At 46.2% G+C, this 20033-nt stretch overlaps 1 protein-coding gene across 1 annotated transcript in view; it reads left to right on the top strand.

Annotated features, from left to right (window-relative positions):
- Positions 1-17173, top strand: part of ITIH5 (inter-alpha-trypsin inhibitor heavy chain 5) — a 63940-nt gene extending 46767 nt beyond the window's left edge. The window contains exons 8-14 of the mRNA XM_054988762.1: positions 1318-1489; positions 4739-5048; positions 7052-7611; positions 9432-9485; positions 10715-10831; positions 14120-14497; positions 16111-17173. Of these exons, the coding sequence (XP_054844737.1) occupies positions 1318-1489; positions 4739-5048; positions 7052-7611; positions 9432-9485; positions 10715-10831; positions 14120-14497; positions 16111-16409 (1890 nt within the window). The 3' untranslated portion in view covers positions 16410-17173. The remainder of the gene's footprint in view (positions 1-1317; positions 1490-4738; positions 5049-7051; positions 7612-9431; positions 9486-10714; positions 10832-14119; positions 14498-16110) is intronic.
- The last annotated feature ends 2860 nt before the right edge of the window (positions 17174-20033 follow it).

The raw sequence follows: 20033 nt of genomic DNA, 5'->3' as shown, positions 1-20033 counted from the left end.
ACCCTTTCCAAATTTTTCTGTGCCAAGAAACCTTCAATATTTTGAGACTGAAAGGGAAGGAAACTGGAATTGCTCAATTGCTGAGTTACTGTGTCAAATGCTGTTAACATTTATAGGAAAAAATCCTTTAGCGTTCCAATCTGCAAATAACACCATCTAAATGCAAGGAAAACTGAAGGTTAAAAAGGGAAGATTGACAGCAAATGGTAACTTTCGATTGCTTAATGCTATGCTATCCTTTTTTTGCAAGCATGTCAGATATTGACACTACAGGATTCAAACACGCACATAAAATACACACCTGGGATTGCTGGCCCATGGAGCAAGCTATAAGAATTCTAGCTGAGGGGATCACATAACAGCCCATAATACTTCTGGCCTGGGAAGTCAGACGACACAGGATGCCCAGCCTGGTGTCACCAGAGGATATACACCCTTCCTTCTGATGGGGTAACTTGCCACAGATGGAGAAATCAGATCAGAATGTTCGTGCTGATCGCGCTGTATTTTCCAGGCTGTGCTAAGCACAGAGGCATCTTGGATTGGATCTTGGGCAATAGCCCAAGTGTTGGACCTGTGATGACTCATTCATACATGCAGGTCATCACTCAGCACTGCAGTCATCCATAGTATCTCATTATTGATTTATTGAAGACAAACATTTATACTCAAATAGGGTCCCCGAGCTGGCAAACACCGAGGCATTAGAACTTTTAAAACATTAAAAGCAGCATTTAAAATATATATGTTTAACAATACAATAAAAATATATAGACTTACAAACAAACACAACCAGGAAGGCGAGCCGATAAGAGTTTACTGGGGGTATGCCGAACAAAACAGAAAATTCGTCACTGGCCGGCGAAAGACAGGGAGATAGGTGAATTTTGTTGAGGAGGAAGTTCCAAAATTTTTGTGCCACAACTGAGGACCTTTCTTGGGCTACTGCTCATTTAGCCTCAGAAGGCAGGGTGTATTTGATTATAAATAGTTTACAGTTGACCACTGAGGAAGGCCTTAGGACCGAAACGCATCTGGTCGGTTTTTGTACTGTACCATGGTCTGTTTGTATTGGTCATTGCACTGTACCATCATCTGTACATTGGGAATGTTCTAGTAAGTTTTAGCATATGTATGTAGGCCTTATGTTTTAAATTTGTTTTTAATCTATATATGTGCACATTTATAATAAATACTTTCTAAATATATTTTATTTTAGGTTGTAACTTAACCCCTCTGTTTTGTTACCAAGTCGTATAGGACTTTAAAATGTATGAAATTAAAACTTCATCCAGGCCGTTCTCTGTCTTATTTCAGACCAAGGATGCCCTGTTCACCATTCTCCAAGATCTGAGGCCTGAGGATCATTTCAACATCATTGGCTTCTCCAATCGAATCAAGGTCTGGCAACAAGACCGCCTGGTGCCAGTGACGCTCGACAATATCAGAGATGCAAAGATCTACATCCACAATCTGTCACCTACAGGAGGTAATCTTGGGGAGGATGTGTCCGTTTCAATGCGAGTAATTCCGCACATGTTGGATAATGCATTTCCAATCCTCTTTATAGATCACTTGGAACAGATTTTTTTGTGTGCGGAACAAAAAATCCACCTTAAATGATTGACAATGTGCATTGAAAGTGCATTATCCAACAAGTGCGGAATCAGTCTACGTTGGACAAATTTTCCAGGATAGATGCGCTGGACAGTTGAAAGCAGCTCAACCGGTGTATTTTTTCTCCCGGAATTGTAATTTTGGGCTGGGAAATGCTGCAGCAATAGTTTCACCTCACATGCCACTGTTAAAGGCATAGAGTCTCTGAATAACGCTGGAACATGTGGACTAACGTTGAAAAATATTAGTGCATATGCCAGTCGCTAAGAGGAGAGAAAAATAATAGAGTCCAGTAGCACCTTTAAGACTAACCAACTTTACTGTAGCATAAGCTTTCGAGGACCACAGTTCTCTTCGTCAGATGCATCTGTGGTTTCGAGAACTGTGGTTCTTGAAAGCTTATGCTACAGTAAAGTTGGTTAGTCTTAAAGGTGCTACTGGGCTCTTTACTATTTTGCTACTACAGACTAACAAGGCTAACTCCTCTAGATGTAAGGGCCAAGCTACAAGTGACAAATGACACTTGAACGGCAAGTGAACAGACTCATGTGGATTCCCCCCTGTTCACTTGAGCTCCACTTGCACGTAGTGATCGAGTGGAGTGCAAGTGGAGCGCAAGTGAACAGGGAGGAATCCACATGAGTCTGTTCACCTGCTGTTCAAGTGTCATTTGTCACTTATAGCTTGGCCCTAAGAGGAGAGAAGGACCCAAGGGTATTCATCTGCATGGGGTGGGGTGGGCAGTAGCAAGTAGAAGGGGCAGCTTGGAGAGCCATTAGCACTCCCTTTCCCCCAAGAATTGCAGATTCCATGGAAAATCGTATTTTTAAAACAGAAAAATTACCGCAAAGTTTGCCAAACTCTGAGACAGTCTACACAGCATTGGCTGACACAGAGGAGGGAATTGCAAGACTTGCTTTGAATAATTTGGCCCTTCCTTTGCCAGAGGGTGGGATGAGATAAGCTTTGTTAGTTGATGAGTAATTTAAGAAGTATTTGTCAACCAGGGAGATGTTTCTGACACTACTTTGAGTAGCTAAAACTGTTATTCAACAGAGGTCAATGACACCCTTTAGAACCCTTTAGATCTAAGGGCTTAGCTGGATTTTATTGGGATGTGTTGCTGATGATAACTCCTGTGCAATTTCCTGATTATCTATCATATTTTTGGGAAAGGACTGTCAAGTTGCAGCCAACATGGCAACACCAGCGAGTTTTCAAGGCAAGAGATGAACACAGGCAGTTTGCCATTGCCTGCCCCGGCATAGCAAATCTGGACATCCTTGGTGATCTCCTATCCGAGTACTAACTGAGGCCAACCCTGCTTAGCTTTGGAGATTTGACAAGATTGGACTAGCCTGGGCCATCCAAGTCAGGGCATCATATCTTTATGCTGCCCTTAGTCCATGGAGTTCAGGGCAGTACATATGATTCTCCCTTCTCTCCTTATAATAGCTTTGCAAGATGGGTAAGGCCAAGAGGAAGTGACTGAACCAAGGTTAGCTAGTGGTTGAGTGGGGACTTGGTTTGCCAGGTCCTAGGCTGACACTCAAGACACCATCGCCAATGGCTATTAGAAGAATTAGGTGATGAACTTCATGTTCACCATTAAATGGAAGTCAACAAATTAGGATGGGAGGAAATGCCATCACGTCTCAGATTAGATCTTGCAGGGGGAAATGGGAGAGATATAGATTGGCAGCACTCACATACGACAGTGATCCAGGCAACGGTCACCTCCAGGTTAGACTACTGCAACTCGCTCTACGCAGGGCTTCCCTTGGGCTTGATCCGGAAACTGCAGCTAGTTCAGAATGCAGCTGCACGGGTGGTTGCCAGAGCACCAATCATGGCTCATATAACACCTATCCTCCGTCAGCTGCACTGGTTACTGGTTGAGTACCGGGTCCGGTTCAAGGTTTTGGTGTTGACCTATAAAGCCCTATGCGGACTGGGCCCAGCATACCTTCAGGACCGCCTCTCCCCATATGTTCCCCGGAGGTCACTTCGATCAGGCACTAAGCACTTGCTGATGGTCCTTGGCCCCGGGGAGGTCCGCCTGGCCTCTACCAGAGCCAGGGCCTTTTCAGTCCTGGCTCCGACCTGGTGGAACTCTCTGTCTGAGGAAACTAGGGCCCGGCAGGATTTGTTATCTTTCTGCCGGGCCTGCAAGACGGAGATGTTCCACCAGGCATTTGGTGAGGGCTAGGCTGTCCTCTCGCCAGCCATACCACTGAAGACCTTCCACCACCCATGCAGGAAAATGCTGTATTTTAATATTTTATACTCGCCAATTTTAATTGTTTTGATATAATGTTTTAATGTTTTTACTGTTTTAAACTGTTGTTAAACCGCCCTGAGCCTGTCTGACGGGGAGGGCGGTCTAGAAATGTGATAAAATAAATATCTCTGTAGCCTTAATCCTACAGTTTTCAAACTCTGGATCTCTCACCATAGGTGGCTGAAGAACAGTGGCACTTTGTTCCATGTTTCAGGAAAACATTCCCTTGTGAAAAAGGCCACTATCTATCCCATCTCACTAGGCACTTTCTCAATAGAAACTGCCCTGGGATGTGACAGGTTCTTCAGTCACTAGAATATTAAAGCTGATGTACTGTGCTAGAATCAGTAGAATATTTCCTTCTGCATTGCTCTTGCCAACTATTCAATGTTTTTTTGGTCCATTTGTGTGTGTAACATGCCATCAAGTCACAACTAACTTATGGTGACCCCTGCTGGGGCTTTCGAGGCAAGTGAGAAGCAGAGGTGATTTGCCGTTGCCTTCCTCTGCAGAGCCTTCCTTGGTGGTCTCCAATCCAAGTACAGACCCTGCTTAGCTTCTGAGATCTGATGAAATCAGGTTTTACCATGCCACCTTCCCTCCCTATTAGTCTGCTTAGTAGAATTGTATTCTACTAGTCAACTCCAGAGTTCACCTCTGATCCTCCAAGCTGTATGCTGGATCCATTCCAAAATTTTCCAGGAATTGACAAGTTCTGCTTTGGCTCAGACCATCCGAGCTTCCAACCAAGGGATGATAGCATTTTTAAGTCAATATCAGCTATGGCACATGAGTCCTGGTGGAGGAAAGGAAAAAGTTAATTGAGTGATGTCCTTCTAGGCACAAACATAAACGGGGCCCTCCAGATCAGCACAAAAATCCTCAATGACTACATCGCCCAAAGTGATATCGATGCCCGAAGTGCCTCGTTGATTATCTTCTTGACTGACGGGCGGCCCACAGTCGGGGAGACGCACTCAAGCAAGATTGTCAACAATACGAAGGCAGCCATCCGCAACAAGTTCTGCCTCTTCACCATAGGCATCGGAAATGACGTTGACTACAAACTACTGGAGAGGTTGGCGCTGGAGAACTGTGGTATGATGCGGCGCATCCGGGAAGACGAGGATGCCGCAGGGCAGCTGAAAGGGTTGGTGGAGAAGATCTTTCTTCTTCCTTTCTTTCTTTAGAATATTTCTATGTCATCTCTTCCTTTCTTTCTTTCCTACGCCATCTTCCTTTATTTCTTCCTCCTTATTTCTTTTTGTTGGGCATGATCCAACCAAAATTTCACACGGCCTTCACTAAGCTGATAAGTTTAAAAATTTCTGCATCTGAAGAAGCGGGCTGTAGTCCGTAAAAGTTGATGGTTGAATAAAATCTTGCTAGACTTTAAGGTGCTGCAAGACTCCTGTTTGGTTATGTTAGAACAGATTTACACAGCTACATCTCTAGAAGTTTACTAAAGCAGCAAGTCTAGGGAATTCAGTGGCACTTGCTTCAGGCGAAGCACAGGACTGAACTATGTATCAGGACTGAACTGGATAGTATCTCGGCAAACTCACAATTGAATTATTGGGAATGTGGAGACAGGCAAGGATTTGGGGGAAAGATTTGTAGGTGGGAGAGAGGAGTTCTTATAGGTGGTGGAGTCAAGTCGCAGCCAACTTATGGTGACTCCAGAGGGTTTTCAAGGCAAGAGAAATTCAGAGGTGGTTTGCCATTGCCTTCCTCTGCATAGCTGCCCTAGATTCTCTTGGTGGTCTCACATCCAGGGCTTTTTTTCAGCAGGAATGCAATGGAACGGAGTTCCGGAACCTCTTGAAAATGGTCACATGGCTGGTGGCCCCGCCCCCTGATCTCCAGACAGAGGGGAGTTTAGATTGCCTTCCGCGCCAGTGGGTGGCGTGGAGGGCAATCTAAACTCCCCTCTGTCTGGAGATCAGGGGGTGGGGCCACCAGCCATGTGACCATTTTCTCCGAGGACAACCCACTGAGTTCCCCCACCTCTTTTCCCAGAAAAAAAGCCCTGCTCACATCCAAGTATTAACCAGGCTGACCCTGCTTGGCATAGGAAGGAGAGCGAGACAAACTGCATTTTGGGAATCTGATGCAGGGTGTTGCCTAATCTAGGAGAGCTAGTTTGTTTTCACTAGCCTCTACTTGAGTACTCACATAACACTGGAGAGCTCGTATGATGCAGAAGTTAGAGCATGGGCACCATGGCACTCGCTGACACCTTTCCTGGTATCCACCAAGTGTTTTCAAAAAGTGGAGGGGGGCAGATGGAGCTTTTACCCAGCAGAGCTTCCAATTGGTCATTGGAGATCTGAATGGCTGTCCATTCAGATGGACAGCTGCTGTTATACCACAAAGATCCTGCCAGCATGACTGATGATAATCTGAGTGTATGTAGTAAACTGTTTTTAAACAACCTGTTCTTTTAAAAAGGCATCCTGTTAAGCAGAGCTTCCACCTAAAATGTTGAAGAGTTACTGTTACTGACTTCACTCGCTAACACTCCCAGGCATTTTGTGGTTGGCTCCACCTCCCACAGCAGCCATTTTGTGGTTGTGCCCACCACTCGGTGTCAGAATTCCAAAGGTTCCTGCAAGCTAAAAAGTTTGGAGACTCCCAAGTTTAGAGTTTTGCACCAGGGTCTGAAAGACCTGGGTTCAGACATACCTCACAAGGCTGTTGTTGTGAAGATAAAATGGAGGAGGGGAGAATATGTGCATAACCTTGGGCTTTTAGGAGGAAAGGGTAGATAAGAAAAATGTTCTGGATATATAAATATTACCAAGAGACTCTAAATTTCCCATGCTGTTTCCTCAGAAGAAAACTGTATCTTTTTGCACTGGGAGTGTTGCCAGCTCCAGGCAGGGAAATACCAGGATCATTTGTAAGTGGAACTTGGGGGGAGCAGGGTTTGGGGAGGGGCTGGAGCTCAGCAAGTCATAATCCCATTGAGTCCACTGCCCAAAGAAGCCTTTTCTCCAGGGGAACTGATTTCTGTCATCTGGAGATCATTTGTAATTCCAGGAGAGCTCCAGCCACCACCTGGAGGTTGGCAACCCTAATTAGTCTGCCCTGTCCTTGGACTTCTCGTCATTTTCGAAAGCCAGTGTGAAATAACTGTATTCTCCTATACAGGTTCTACGATGAGATTGGGACGCCTCTTCTTTCTGATATCCGGGTGGACTATCCAGTTGGCAGCGTGGAGCGTGTTACCCAGAATCTCTTCTCCAACTACTTCAATGGGTCTGAAATTGTCATCGCAGGGAAGCTCCTCAACCACACAGCCAACAGCCTCCACGTGGAAGTGACCGCCAGCAACAGCAAGAAGTACATCCTGCTCAAAACGGACGTGCCCGTCGATCTGCCCGGACAGAACCATATCGGGACTCGCGCTTCCAATGGTGTCGAAGACCACACCGATGATTGGAACTATGTTGAACGGGCCTGGAGTTACCTCACCATCAAGGAACTTCTGACTTCCTGGTTGAAGAGCGATGACTCTGAGGAGAGGGAGAACCTCAGGGAACGAGCCAAGAAATTGGCCCTCACCTACAACTTTGTCACACCTTTTACCACTCTGAAGATGAAGGAGCTTGGGGTGCAGGCAGAGGTACCAACAGGAGTCTATATTGACCCATCTACTGGAGGTTTGGGGGAGACCGTTCAGGGGATGCAGGGTCCCAAATCACCATCAGGTAAGGAGGATGCGAATTTTCTTGTGTTCTGAGAGGAGTGTACGCCATAAAAATCAGAGTCAACTCATAAATCGCTTTAATAACTAAAGCGGGATTTGTATATACCGGAATTAAAGCAAGTTGTGTTAGGATAGCAATCCTGTTGTTAGTTCTGTTGGTTTCAAAGGAAAGCTTTGAAACGAACAGTGTAGTACCCCCTCCCCACAAAACACAACTGGGTTGAAATTTTCAGGGTTTGGACCCTTCATCCCCCTCCAAGCTAGCCCCACCTTGCTGCCAGCAGATGCAAACAAATCCTTTCTGCTGCCTGCCTAGGAGGTACTCAGCCCTAGATAAGGACCTGTGTTTGCATGAAACCAGAAAGCTTCCCAGATCCAGTGAGGCAATGGAAGGACGAGTCGGGCATGGAGGTGCTGAATGCCAAAACAACCACTCAGAATTATCTCATTCCCAACATCTTTGGTCCATGCCTACAAATGCAGAGAGACCTTTCCTCCCTTTCTGCCCCAGCTCCTTTTTTGTACCCAGGGAAGCAAACCCTCAGACACGAGCAGGGGTCATTTTGTAGAAAAAGAGCTGCTGGAACTCATTAGCACAACTCATTAGCATAACTCATTAGCATATGCCACACCCCTTGCCATCACTGGAAGTGTGTCATTAGCATGACTGATTTGCATATGCCACACCCCCTGACCTCACCTATACTGGCTGTTTTGCACCCAATCCTGCCCATTCAGGGCCACAATTGAGCCCAAAATGGCAAAAAGGGGCTGAAAATGGCTGAAAAGGGGCCCAAAATGGTCAGAATTGGGCAGCTGCTGAGCAGGAGAGTGATCTACCACCTGTCAGAGGCCCAATCCTGGCCATTTCAGGACCAATCCTGGCTGTTTTAGGCCCGATCCTGGCTATTTTTGGCCCAATCCAGGCCAAAACAGGCCCAAAACAGCCAAAAATCAGATGGGCGGGGCCACCTGACATGTGACCTCTTTGGAGAACTGCCAGAACTGCGTTCCTGCGCGTTCCCCCTCAAAATGAGCCCTGGACACTAGAACAAACAGTTCAATAGGAATGTTTCTGACCAGTCCCGATTCCAAATCTCAGAAATAACTTTGTTCAGATTCAAAGCACGCCATTCCCGTCGTTCCTCCTACCTCCCTTCATAAGCTAAGTTTGATACAAAACTTTCAGTTTGGCCAAGCTTCCGTTTGCATGTCTCAGATGAGACTTTGTCCCCTGCACAGTCAGCCTGCAATTTACCTTGTCAATTTCGTAGGCGTGATGAATGTGCCCTGCAAGGTGGCCTGGCAGTTTACATCAGGGGGAATTTATTGAAATTAATGCCCCCCCCCAACATGATCAATCCCACTGCTCCATGAATCTGTCCTTAGGATCTTGGAAGAGGTATAAAAATAGTCAGCATTATAAATAACAATACTAAACAATGGGCAATTTTAAATCCAAATCACTCATTAGTCAGTGCTAGGCTCTTGTGGCCCTTACGTGCTGGTTGACATTTAGAGATCAAGAAGGAATTTTCTTCCAGGCCAGATTGGCCAGGGATCCTGGAGGTTATTCTGCCCTCCTGTGGGCCTCCCAGGGGTCACTGGGAGAAGTGTGTGTGTGGGGGGGGGAGATAGCTGTGAATTTCATGTGTTGTGCAGGGGTTGGATAGATGACCCTTGGGATCCCTTCCAGCTCTATGTTTCTATTTAATGCAAATGAACCATGGGTAGTTTTTCAAAAAAGTGGAACAGTACATTAGGATGTACTTATTATGATATATATTATGTCCCTCTCTTCTTCTGTATTTGCACATTTAGGTTCTATTCCTGGAAAACAGGACAAAGAAAGAATTAAAGTCTCAAAAACGTCAGGTAAGTGATTGTCTGATTGCAATGCAAAAAACTCCCCCCAGAAACTAAATCAGTAAAACAAACCCTATTTTTCAACTTGCATAAAATAAAAAAATTAAGGAAACTTGCCTATATTTTGCATAATTTATTCTGCTTCTATTAGCCAAGAAAGGGTCAATAAAATACTATGCAAGGCCATGAAGCCTTTTTCTGTAGACTGGAGATGATGTAGTTGGATACATTTTTTAAAAGTTCTTTTGTGTTTAGAAAGCCTCCCTGCAAGTAGAAAGCTGGCACACTAGCAAGAGAAACGAGCTGGAAAATTTCTTTTTGATGTGTTAGATTTTCTGCTTCCTGGAAGGGGGGGGGAGAGGTGTTCTTCTGTACAGGAGAGCATTAAAAATGGCATCTCACCTACAATGCTTTATTTTTTATTTCAAAATGTAGAATTCAAGTGGTTTGACAAACTTTAAAATCCATCAAAATCAAAATGTAGTACAATGCACAATTTAAGACTCTAGGTCCCTTCAGTTTTATATTTTCTGAAAATTTGTATCTCCCACCCCTTCCTAGCCAATAGACTTTTTAAGTGAATTGCTTTTTTAAAAAAAATCCATGCAATAATCGTTAAAGTTATATAAAACAAATGTGAGGGATGCAAATATTATTCTCAGATAGCTGAAAGCGGCTGCAAAGAAGGAACACTGTTTATGGTGTATTAATATCAGCGTAAAGGCTTTTGTGCCCTGGGGAGCTTAGTCTAAAATGTGGTATAAAAAAGGGTTAATCACATTTCTAAAAGAATAGAGTCAGCTGGTCAAGGAAGCCTCCTTGAGCAGAGAATTTAACAGGGAAGTTACCGATACAGAAAAGAGCCTAGATTTATTTGCCACCTAGGGGCGCCTAGGTAATTGGGAAGGAGGATACCACAGTTTCACCTAATGTGGCCCTAAATTGGGGGAGGCGTACTGGAAGAATTATTCCTGTACACTGGTGGTTTATAGGATCTGGCTAGAGGCCATTCGTTTTGAAATGAACAAGATCTGGGTTTCAATTACGGGGTAGTAAAACACTTAAAGACATTCCAGCTCTACTGAATTCAACCTTCTGCGGTCAACGGAGCTGAATTTTATTTACGGTTCAGAAGCAAAAAGGTTTTTTACGAAGAGACTCTTTTGTTCCTTCTGGGTATTGAGCTGCGATTGCATTTAAGTCGCTCTTTTTTCCCCCCTATATTGATTTTTCCTCAGCGGATGGTGACCCTCACTTTGTTGTTGATTTCCCCTTGAGTAAGCTGACTGTCTGCTTCAACATCGATGGGGAACCCGGCGATATCCTCCGACTCGTGTCTGATCACAAGCACTCTGGTACGATGATACAGGAGGGCCTGGTTGCTAAATCAATTGTGTTTCACATAGGACAATGACAACAGTAAGCAGGGGTCATTTCATAGAAAAAGAGCTGGAGGAGCTCATTAGCATACCTCATTAGCATAACTCATTAGCATATGCCACACCTCTTGTCATCGCCGGAAGTGTGTCATTTGCGTAACTGATTTGCATGTGCCACACCCCCTGGCATCACCTATTCTGGCTGTTTTGGACCCAAACCTGGACATTCAGGGCCGAAATTGGGCCCAAAATGGCAAAAGGGGGCTGAAAATAGCTGAAAAGGGGCCCAAAATGGCCAGGATCAGGCCGCTGATGAGTGGGAGAGTGATCCACCACCCGTCAGAGGCCCAATCCAGGCTGTTTTGGCCCCAATCTAGGCCGAAATGGGCCCAAAATGGATGAGAATTAGGTGGGAGGGGACACCTGACATGTGACCTCTTTGGGGAACTGCCGGAACTGCATTCCTGCGCGTTTCCTCTTGAAATGAGCCCTGACAGTAAGGGAGAGTCAGTGTACTTACATGAGAGTCAGTGTAGCAGTTGAAGTGTCGGACCAGGATCTGGGAGACTTGAGTTCAATTCCCCTCTCGTCTGTTAAATGTTCCAGGTGACCTTGAGCCAGTTGTGTGTACTCTCTCTTTCAGCCTGTCCCACCTCCCAGGGTAGTTGTATAAAATGGCAAACCCCATGTGCCACCTTTGAGATCCTTGGGGGAAGGAATAAAATCGGGTAGTGGCTTTCACTATTCTAAACCAGTTGTGGGAGGGGAAGCAAAGGTGAGCCCATGAAGGAGAGATGTTTAGGGGCTTCTAGACAAGCAATGGCTATCAATCTATCTGGTACACTTTTGTTTTGCCATTCCTCCCATGATCTTAGGTCAGTGGGCATGGTTCTCTTTTCCTAATTTTATCCCCCAGCAACCCTGTGAGAAAATGAGACAACGGACAGTTTGGTGTAATGGTTAAGAGTGTGGGACTCTAATCTGGGCTGTTTCCACACGTCTTACCTGCCTGCGGAACATCATGCCAAAGACCCGGAAGACAGCGTCTTCTCGCGCGAAATTGTGCCAGTCCCCCTCCCAGTCAATTGGGTGCTTTACTGCCTCATAAATAATCTTCTTAACCATCACGGCTGTTCAGGAATTCCAGGCACAACCAGAAGCTTGGGATGCCAGCCACTATTATGGATTTTTTTAAAAAACTTGACACTTCCACCAATTCAATGCCATTCTTAGGGGCAAGCTAGGCAGTATTAGATATTAGGGCACAGTGTCCACACTGTGACACTAAGGGCCAAGCTACACATGACGAATGACACTTGAACAGCAAGTGTATTTCTCCCTGTTCGCTTGCCCTCCACTCAATCCACTTGCTGTTCAAGTGTCATTCGTCATGTGTAGCTTGGCCCTGAGAGATCTCTGTCTTTTGGTGCTACACCTCTGAAGATGCCAGCCACAGCTGCTGGTGAAATGTCAGGAACTACAATGCCAAGACCATGTTAATACAGCCTGGAAAACCCACAACAACCATCGTTCTCCGGCCGTGAAAGCCTTCGGCAATACATATTAGGGCACTGTTGCACGACTCTTGCAAGATCAGGACTGAGTATGCAGTCTTGGCAGTTGAGCATACCAAGTTACAGCATATAACTCAGGCAACCATAATCATATAGCATTGATCATTATACAATGCAGAAGACAATCATGGCAGGCAGGCTGGCATACATAACATCTCTGGTTCCGCCCCCCCCCCCCCCAGTTTAAATGGATTTTCAGCCCAGAAACTTCCTTTCCTGTGGCTTGGCAAATTCTGTAGCTTGGATAGAGCACCGATATGCTTATGACCCTGAGGTTTAGCCTGTGTATTATGCAAAATTCCACTGTTCTTTCACAGAATCACAGAAGCACAGAGCTGGAAGGGGCCATACAGAGCTTCTAGTCCAACCCCCTGCCCAATGCAGGATGAGCCTAAAGCATCCCTGGCAAATATTCATCCAGCCTCTTCTTGAAAACTGCCAGCGAAGGGGAGCTCACCACCTCCTTAGGCAGCTGGTTCCACCACTCTGACCGTGAAAAGGTTTTCCTAATATTCAGCCAGTACCTTTCTCCATGTAATTTTATGTCGTTGCTTCGGGTCCTATCCTCTGCTGCCAACTGGAACAGCTCCTTGCCCTCCTCCAAATGACAGCCTTCAAATACTTAAAGAGAGCAATCATGTCCCCCCTCAGTCTCCTCTTCTCCAAATGAAACATTCCCAAGGCCCTCAGCCTTTCCTCGTAGGGCTCAGTCTCCAGACCCCTGATCATCCTCGTCGCTCTCCTCTGCACCCTCTCAATTTTGTCTACATCCTTTTTGAAGTGGGGCCTCCAGAACTGCACACAGTACTCCCGGTGCAGCATGACCAAGGCAGAATAGAGAAGGGCTATGACCTCCTGCGATTTCGATGCAATGGCCCTTTTGATACAATCCAAGACTGAGTTTGCCTTTTTTGCCGCCGCATCACACTGACTGCTCATATTTCTCTGTGGGATCTTCAAAAAAATCCTAAATAGCACGGGCCAGGATGAGTCTATGAAGAAGGTTGGGTGAGGACAGGTGGCTTAATTCTCCTTCTTTTCTGTTGCTTTTCAGCTCAAAATTGCCATCCCCATTCTGCTTTTTCAGCTGTGGGTGAAGATCTTTCTCCCCCACTGATCCCCCACTGATCCGGAGGAGTTCTGGAAAAATCTGAAGATCTTTCTCCCCTTTTAGTGAAAATGTCAAGTGTTGAGTTTCATGCAGTCTTGTAAAAACATAGAAATATAGAACTGGAAGTGACCCCAAAGGTCATCTAGTCAAACCCCCCAACACAAGGCAGGAAATTCACAGCTATCCCCCCCTCACCCCCCCAGTGACTTCCTGCTCTATGCCCACAGAAAGGCAAAAAAACCAGGATCCCCAGCCAATCTGGCCTGGAAGAAAATTCCTTCCTGACCCCAAAGTGAGCGAATATCACTGAACATGCATTTCGGTGGAGTGGTGGTGGAGAGTGCCCTTAAGTCATAGCTTATGGCGACCCCAGGCAGGGTTTTCAAGGCAAGAGACTAAAAGAGGTGGTTTGCCATTACCTGCCTCTGCAACCTTGGTCTTTGCTGGAGGTATCCCATCCAATTACTAACCAAGGCCGACCCTGCTTAGCTCCTGAAATCTGATGAGATCAGGCTCTCCTGGGCTATCCAGGTCAGGTACCTGAAACAATAACTTGTTTCTTCTTCCTTGTCCTTTAAGGTGTGACGGTGAATGGTCAGCTGATTGGAGCCCCGGCACCACCTAACGGCCGTAAGAAGCACAGGACCTACTTCCGAAGCATCACCATTCTCAGCAACAAGCCGGAAAGAGCCTACCTGGAGGTCACTCCCACAAAGGTCATCTTGGACGATGGACAGAGACTTGTGTTGTCCTGCGACCGCAGTGCCGTGGTAGGAAGCAAGAACCTCGAGGTGTCCGTCTTTGCCCGTTCCAATGTGACGGTAATGATCCGGGGCACCATTGCTTTTGTCATTCTGATCCACCATTACAAGAATCCAGCTCCGTACCAAAAAGATCATTTGGGCTTCTACATCTCTAATGGCCAAGGGCTTTCCTCCAGCTCACTTGGGTTGCTAGGTAAGTTGGAGGCATTTTCCAAGGATGTATGGAACCATTTTAGAAAATCAGACTGCTCGTGCTAGGTGGACTTTTGGTATGACCTGGCTCAGTCTCTCCAGTGAAGACCAGTCTGGTAGCCCTAGGAAGCCAAAGCATGATGCTGGTAGCCAGCCATTGAAATTTGCTCCTATTGTTCTCTAGTAATGAAGGATGGTGTCTAGGGCATACGCTGAGCAATTCTGGGAGCTTTTGGGGGGTGGGGCATAGGGAGGGGAAGCACCATGTGATGCTCTGGAAATTTATACAATCTCTCTCATAAAGATCATAGAGGTTAGGGTGATTACTAGAGTGTTGTGGAGGAAGCAGCCAGAACTGATGACCCCGCATCTGTGATGATATTCCCCCAATTTTTCTCCCACTGCATGAGCAGGGAAGAGCCAATGGGTGCAGGATATTGCCTGGCATAGTGGACAACCTGGTAGATCTATTGTTATCTGAGCCTGGAGATTAAGTTCCTTGTTTCTATGGGTAGTAGCTCCGAATCTGTGCACTTAGGTCCTGCCTTTCCTCTAAGGGACTTGGAGTACAATTATCCTTTCCCCAATTTATCCTCACAACAGCCTTGTAAAGCTGGCTAGGCTGAGGTGGACAGGGTGACTCAAGGCCACTGAACATCATGGTGATATGAGGATATGAACTCTGATCAACCATCCCCATATTCTAACAGATATACCACAGTCTGCTTATTGTGGCCGTTAAGGCAACCCAAAGAACAGCTGAACTCTTGTGAAAGAAAGGAATCTCATGTTGAAGAAGTCCTATAGTGATGTGTGGCTTGGGGAGATTTTTAGAGAGGGCAAGGAGAATTAGCTGTCCTGGCTCTCAGGAGGAGGTGGTGCTAATGAAGGAGGAAGAGAAATTGGGGGAGAATGCAGATTTCAGCCCCCTGCCCCAAAGGGTCACTCTTGACTCCAGTCCTCCACTCTTAGGAAATTGAAGAGCAGAAGAATAAATGGATGGAAAATGGCCTTCTTTAGTGATGCTCTAGGAATTTCCTCATATCTCTATGATCTCTACCATAGAGACTATGAGAAGTTCCTGGAGAGTCATCCAAAAGTGATACATATTCTCTCCAATCCTCCCCAGGTAAAAGGTAAAGGTAGTCCCCTGTGCAAGCACCAAGTCATTACTGACCCATGGGGGACGTCGCATCACAATATTTTCTTGGCAGACATTTGTTATGGGATGGTTTACCATTGCCTTCCCCAGTCATCTACACTTTACCCCCAGGAACCTGGGTACTCGTTTTACCAACCTCGGAAGGATGGAAGGCTGAGCCAACCTTGAGCTGGCTATCTGAACCCGGCTTCTGCCAGGATCGAACTCAGGTTGTGAGCAGAGCTTGGGCTGCAGTACTGCAGCTTACCACTCTGCGCCTAGAGAGTCATCCAGAACTGATATGTATCCACTCCAATCCTCCCCAGGTACAACCCTCAAAATCTGGTATTTACTGAGGCTGTGCTGGTAATCCTACTCCCAAATCTGTTTGAAGCAACCAATTGAGTTGGACTCAAGGTAGGACCAGCTCTGCCTACAGCCTCACTGATGTCTTTTATCTGGCTTTTTTGCAGGTCAGTTCTTACACCAGGTTGTAAATCTTACCAAGGAACCTCATGGCCAAAGCCACCATCTGAGCAACTGGAATGAAACGAAAAATGAGGACAACGCTGCCAGCAACACATTACAACTGAAAGGGCGTCTGGTTCCAGTTGTGTGGAAGCAAAGGAAAATCTACAATGGCGAACAGGAAGTGGACTGCTGGTTTGCCAAAAACAACGCTGACAAGCTAATTGACGGGGCCTACAAGGATTATCTAGCCTCTCACCCTTTCGATACAGGGACTAGCAGCTTGGTAGGGAACAAACTTTAAGGAAAGAGTTAACCATAAGCGCCGTGATCAATATGGAAGCAGTTACTCCCTCGGAGACTTTCGCACTTTTGTCAGTTCTTTGTGATGCCAAAGAAGGAACTTGTGCAACAAAGACGCTGTTCTCTTCACAAGGCCACTGGTCTGTTTGTTGGTTTAACTAAGGACACTTTCACAAGTGACTCCAGGAGGGCTTTTTTGGGTCTAATGTAGGTTTTTTAAAAAACTTGATAGGGTTACCAACCTCCAGGTGTGACCTGGAGGTATGCTGGAATTACAACAGATCTCCAGACTATATAGACAGAAAATAGCTGCTTTGGAGGATGGACTCTATAGCATTATACCACACTAGGGTTGCCAACTTCCAGAAGGGGCCTGGAGATCTCCCAGAATTATAAGAGAACTTCAGAAGATAGAGATCAGTTCCCCTGGAGAAAATGGCTGTTTTGGAGGGTTGACTCTATGGAATTATACTCCACTGAGGCCCTGCTCCTTCCTGAACCCTGCCCTCCGCAGACGCCATCCCTAAATCTCCAGGAATTTCCCACCATGGAAATGGTAACCCTATGCCCCTTCCTCCCCAGGCTCTACTTCTAAATCTCCAGGAATTTTCCAACTCAGTGTTGGCAACCCTACTTGTGAATATATCTCCTGCCACCTGTAACATAGGAAAGAACTGTTTTCAAATGGAATGATGGTCCAAAGAAAGTGGAGCATTTAATTTGAACGAGCTGGTAGATAACGGTCTTAAAGATACATATATTGTTTACTGGTCTCCTTATTTGTATGCGTTTGGGGTTGGGTGGTATCTTTACCGTAAAGAAGCAAAGGACACAACCCGGCTCAAAGGAAGTGCTTGGAAGAAATTTGTCACATTGATATGCTACCTTTCTTCTGAGAAGCTCCGGGTGGCATATTCCAGCCAGAACCCTGAACATTGTTTTATTTAGCAGCACCTGGCTGTTATTTAATAGCACCAGCTTATTTATTTTACCAGCCTTATTGAATAAGCAAATCCTTAACCGTATGGGTAGCTGAAAAGGAAAACAAAGTTGCATTGAGGGAAGGGAGCATGCTTAACATGCAATAGTTTATTAAAATGTTGATAGCTTTTAAACCTGCATGCGGAAGTTGTACTACTTCTCTTGTTATGCCATGCTAATAAAGGCCTCCACTGATAGGAAAGGAAACGGGGCCAGTTATGGGGGGATCTATATATCAGTAGGCAGGGGTCATCGTAGAAAAAGAGTGGGAGGGACTCATTAGCATAACTCATTAGCATATGCCACGCCCCTTGACGTCACCAGATGATTTGCAGAAAACATCCAGGAAGTAAACAAACAAATCCCCCCATACAAGTGACGGCATCACCCCAGGGCCCTTTCGGAGCCCACATTGGCCCACTGCAAAGTGCAGGAGCACTCACGGCCCCTGCACGATGATGTCACTTCCCAGAAGTGAAGCGTTTGTGCCACCCCAGGAGTACAAAGACGTCGGAAAAGGTGAGTGCCAAGTTCCCCCTGCCAGCTGGACAGTAAAGGGACCTGGCCACCCTACCTGGTGCTTTCAGTGTTGGTAGTGTTATTATGCATGCAGCAATTACCGCACAAACTGATTACACATGGGTCACCAACCTCCAGGTGATGGCTGAAGATCTCCTGGAATACAACTGGTCTCCCCTGGAGATCAGTTCCCTTGGAGAAAATGGCTGCTTTGGAGGGTGGAGTCTATTGAGGGCTGCTTCCCAAATCCCACCCTCTCCAGGCTCCACCCCCCAAATCTGCAATTTCCCAACCCAGAGCTGGCAACCTTAGATTAAACAGTAAAGCAATACTTTTACTGAGGAACTAACAAACTTGATAGGACAGAGATGAGACGGAGATAGAAACCAGCTGAGAGGGAGAATTCTAAGCGGTTGTGGGAGGAAGTGGGAGATCACTCTGAAAGTGGCAGTGTGGAGGCAGACAACCAAAGGTACTTATCAGAAAAAAGGTGGTGACTTTGTGTAGTGTATTGGCCTTCTTGGCCACCATAGGTAGTGGGGTGGAGGTCAGCCTAAATTAGGCTGAGTCTAGGCTTTCCATTCCCTCACCCAGGGCAGGGGATCCCTTGCTCCCATCTTCCACCCTCCATCCCCACTTACAGGGCCAGCTGGGGGGCGCACCCCCAGGACACCCCCCGGTAGTGCAGCACACCCGCGGGTGGTATGGTGTGCTCCCTTGGCCTGCAGCGGCATGCTCCTGCAGCCCACAGCGGCGCACTCCTGAGGCTCATAGTGGGCCCATTTTGAGCTGTATCAGGCCCTGCAGGGGGCAATTCAGCCCTTTGGCAAGTGCAGGAGCACTCCTGGGCTGCCCCTTTGACCTGCATGATGATGTTACTTCCTGGAAGTGATGTCATCATGCCAGCTAGTATTGCATGAGGAGAAGACAAGGGGAAGGAGGGAAGGTAAGAGCCAGTGTCCCACTCTCCCACCGAGGAGTGAAGGAGTCTGGTAACCCTGGCTGAGTCATTCTCCTGGGCCTTATCACTGTTCTGGAGCTTTTGCTTGTTTTCTCTGCAGCTGCAATTGTTGGTTTGTCCTGTTAACCATGAAGTTACCATAAATCTTTATTCAACCCTTTGGAAACAGCCTCTCCTTTCTGAAGACATTACACCTTGCATTCCTCTCTAACTAGCCTTTTGTTGCCCTCCGCAGTGTATTCTTCTCGTCTTTGTATTGTATTGTTTTATACACCAGAATTGACACACTCCAACAGTCAGTCCTCAGGGGCTTTCCTCTGTCCCCTGGCAAAGAATTGGCACTGTAGGCCTAGCAAAATAGTCCGGCGTGTTCCTATTTGGCCTCTTTGGTGGGGATTGTCTTTCTCTGTACTAGGCATTAGGCAAACCTTGGTGACTGGTTAGGGTGCCAGAGTTAGAGGGGCACAAAAAAAAATCCTGTGCTAAGTGGAGAATGTCAGGCTACAAACTACTAGCCTATCTAGCTTGGAATGGCCAACAACCTGGAGAAAAAAATGTCCTGACTCTTTAGTAGAGGTTCAACAGGATAACTTCTCTCACTTTTCTGTCTATTGAAGTGTGTATGTGTGTGTTAGGGTTGCCAGGTCCAGGTTGGAAATTCCTGGAGATTTGGAGGGTGGGGTTTGGGGAGGGGAGGAGCCTCAGTGAGGTATCATGCCATAGAGTTCACCCTCTAAGGCAGCCATTTTCTCCATGGGAACTGATCTCTATTGCCGGGACATCAGTTCAGGGGCGGATCTACCATGAAACTAATGAAGCTTAAGCTTCAGGACCCCTAATCCTGGAGGGGCCCTGAAGCAACTTATTTTTTAATGAGTGATTTTTTTCCAAGAAAATTGATGGAGTATTTTAAAGTGTTTGTTATTACAATAAGGCTATTTTAACGACAGAATCATAAGCCAATCAGGTGAAGTACTTAATATTGACCTTAGAATATGCTCTCATACCCGTTTCATATGGCCCCCAAATGTCCCTGAAATTGGTCAAATTTCAACATTTTCTCAGGGGCTTGCAGCACCCAAACCCCCAGCTGTATGGGCTTGCTTAGAGCAGAACCACAAGTGACAAAAGGCACAGGTTGGACACTAGTCAGCTTCCCTCAAG

The sequence above is a fragment of the Eublepharis macularius genome, chromosome 9 (assembly GCF_028583425.1).
Source record: "Eublepharis macularius isolate TG4126 chromosome 9, MPM_Emac_v1.0, whole genome shotgun sequence".
NCBI classification, from domain to species: domain Eukaryota; kingdom Metazoa; phylum Chordata; class Lepidosauria; order Squamata; family Eublepharidae; genus Eublepharis; species Eublepharis macularius.
This window is presented reverse-complemented; position numbering and strand designations above follow the sequence as displayed.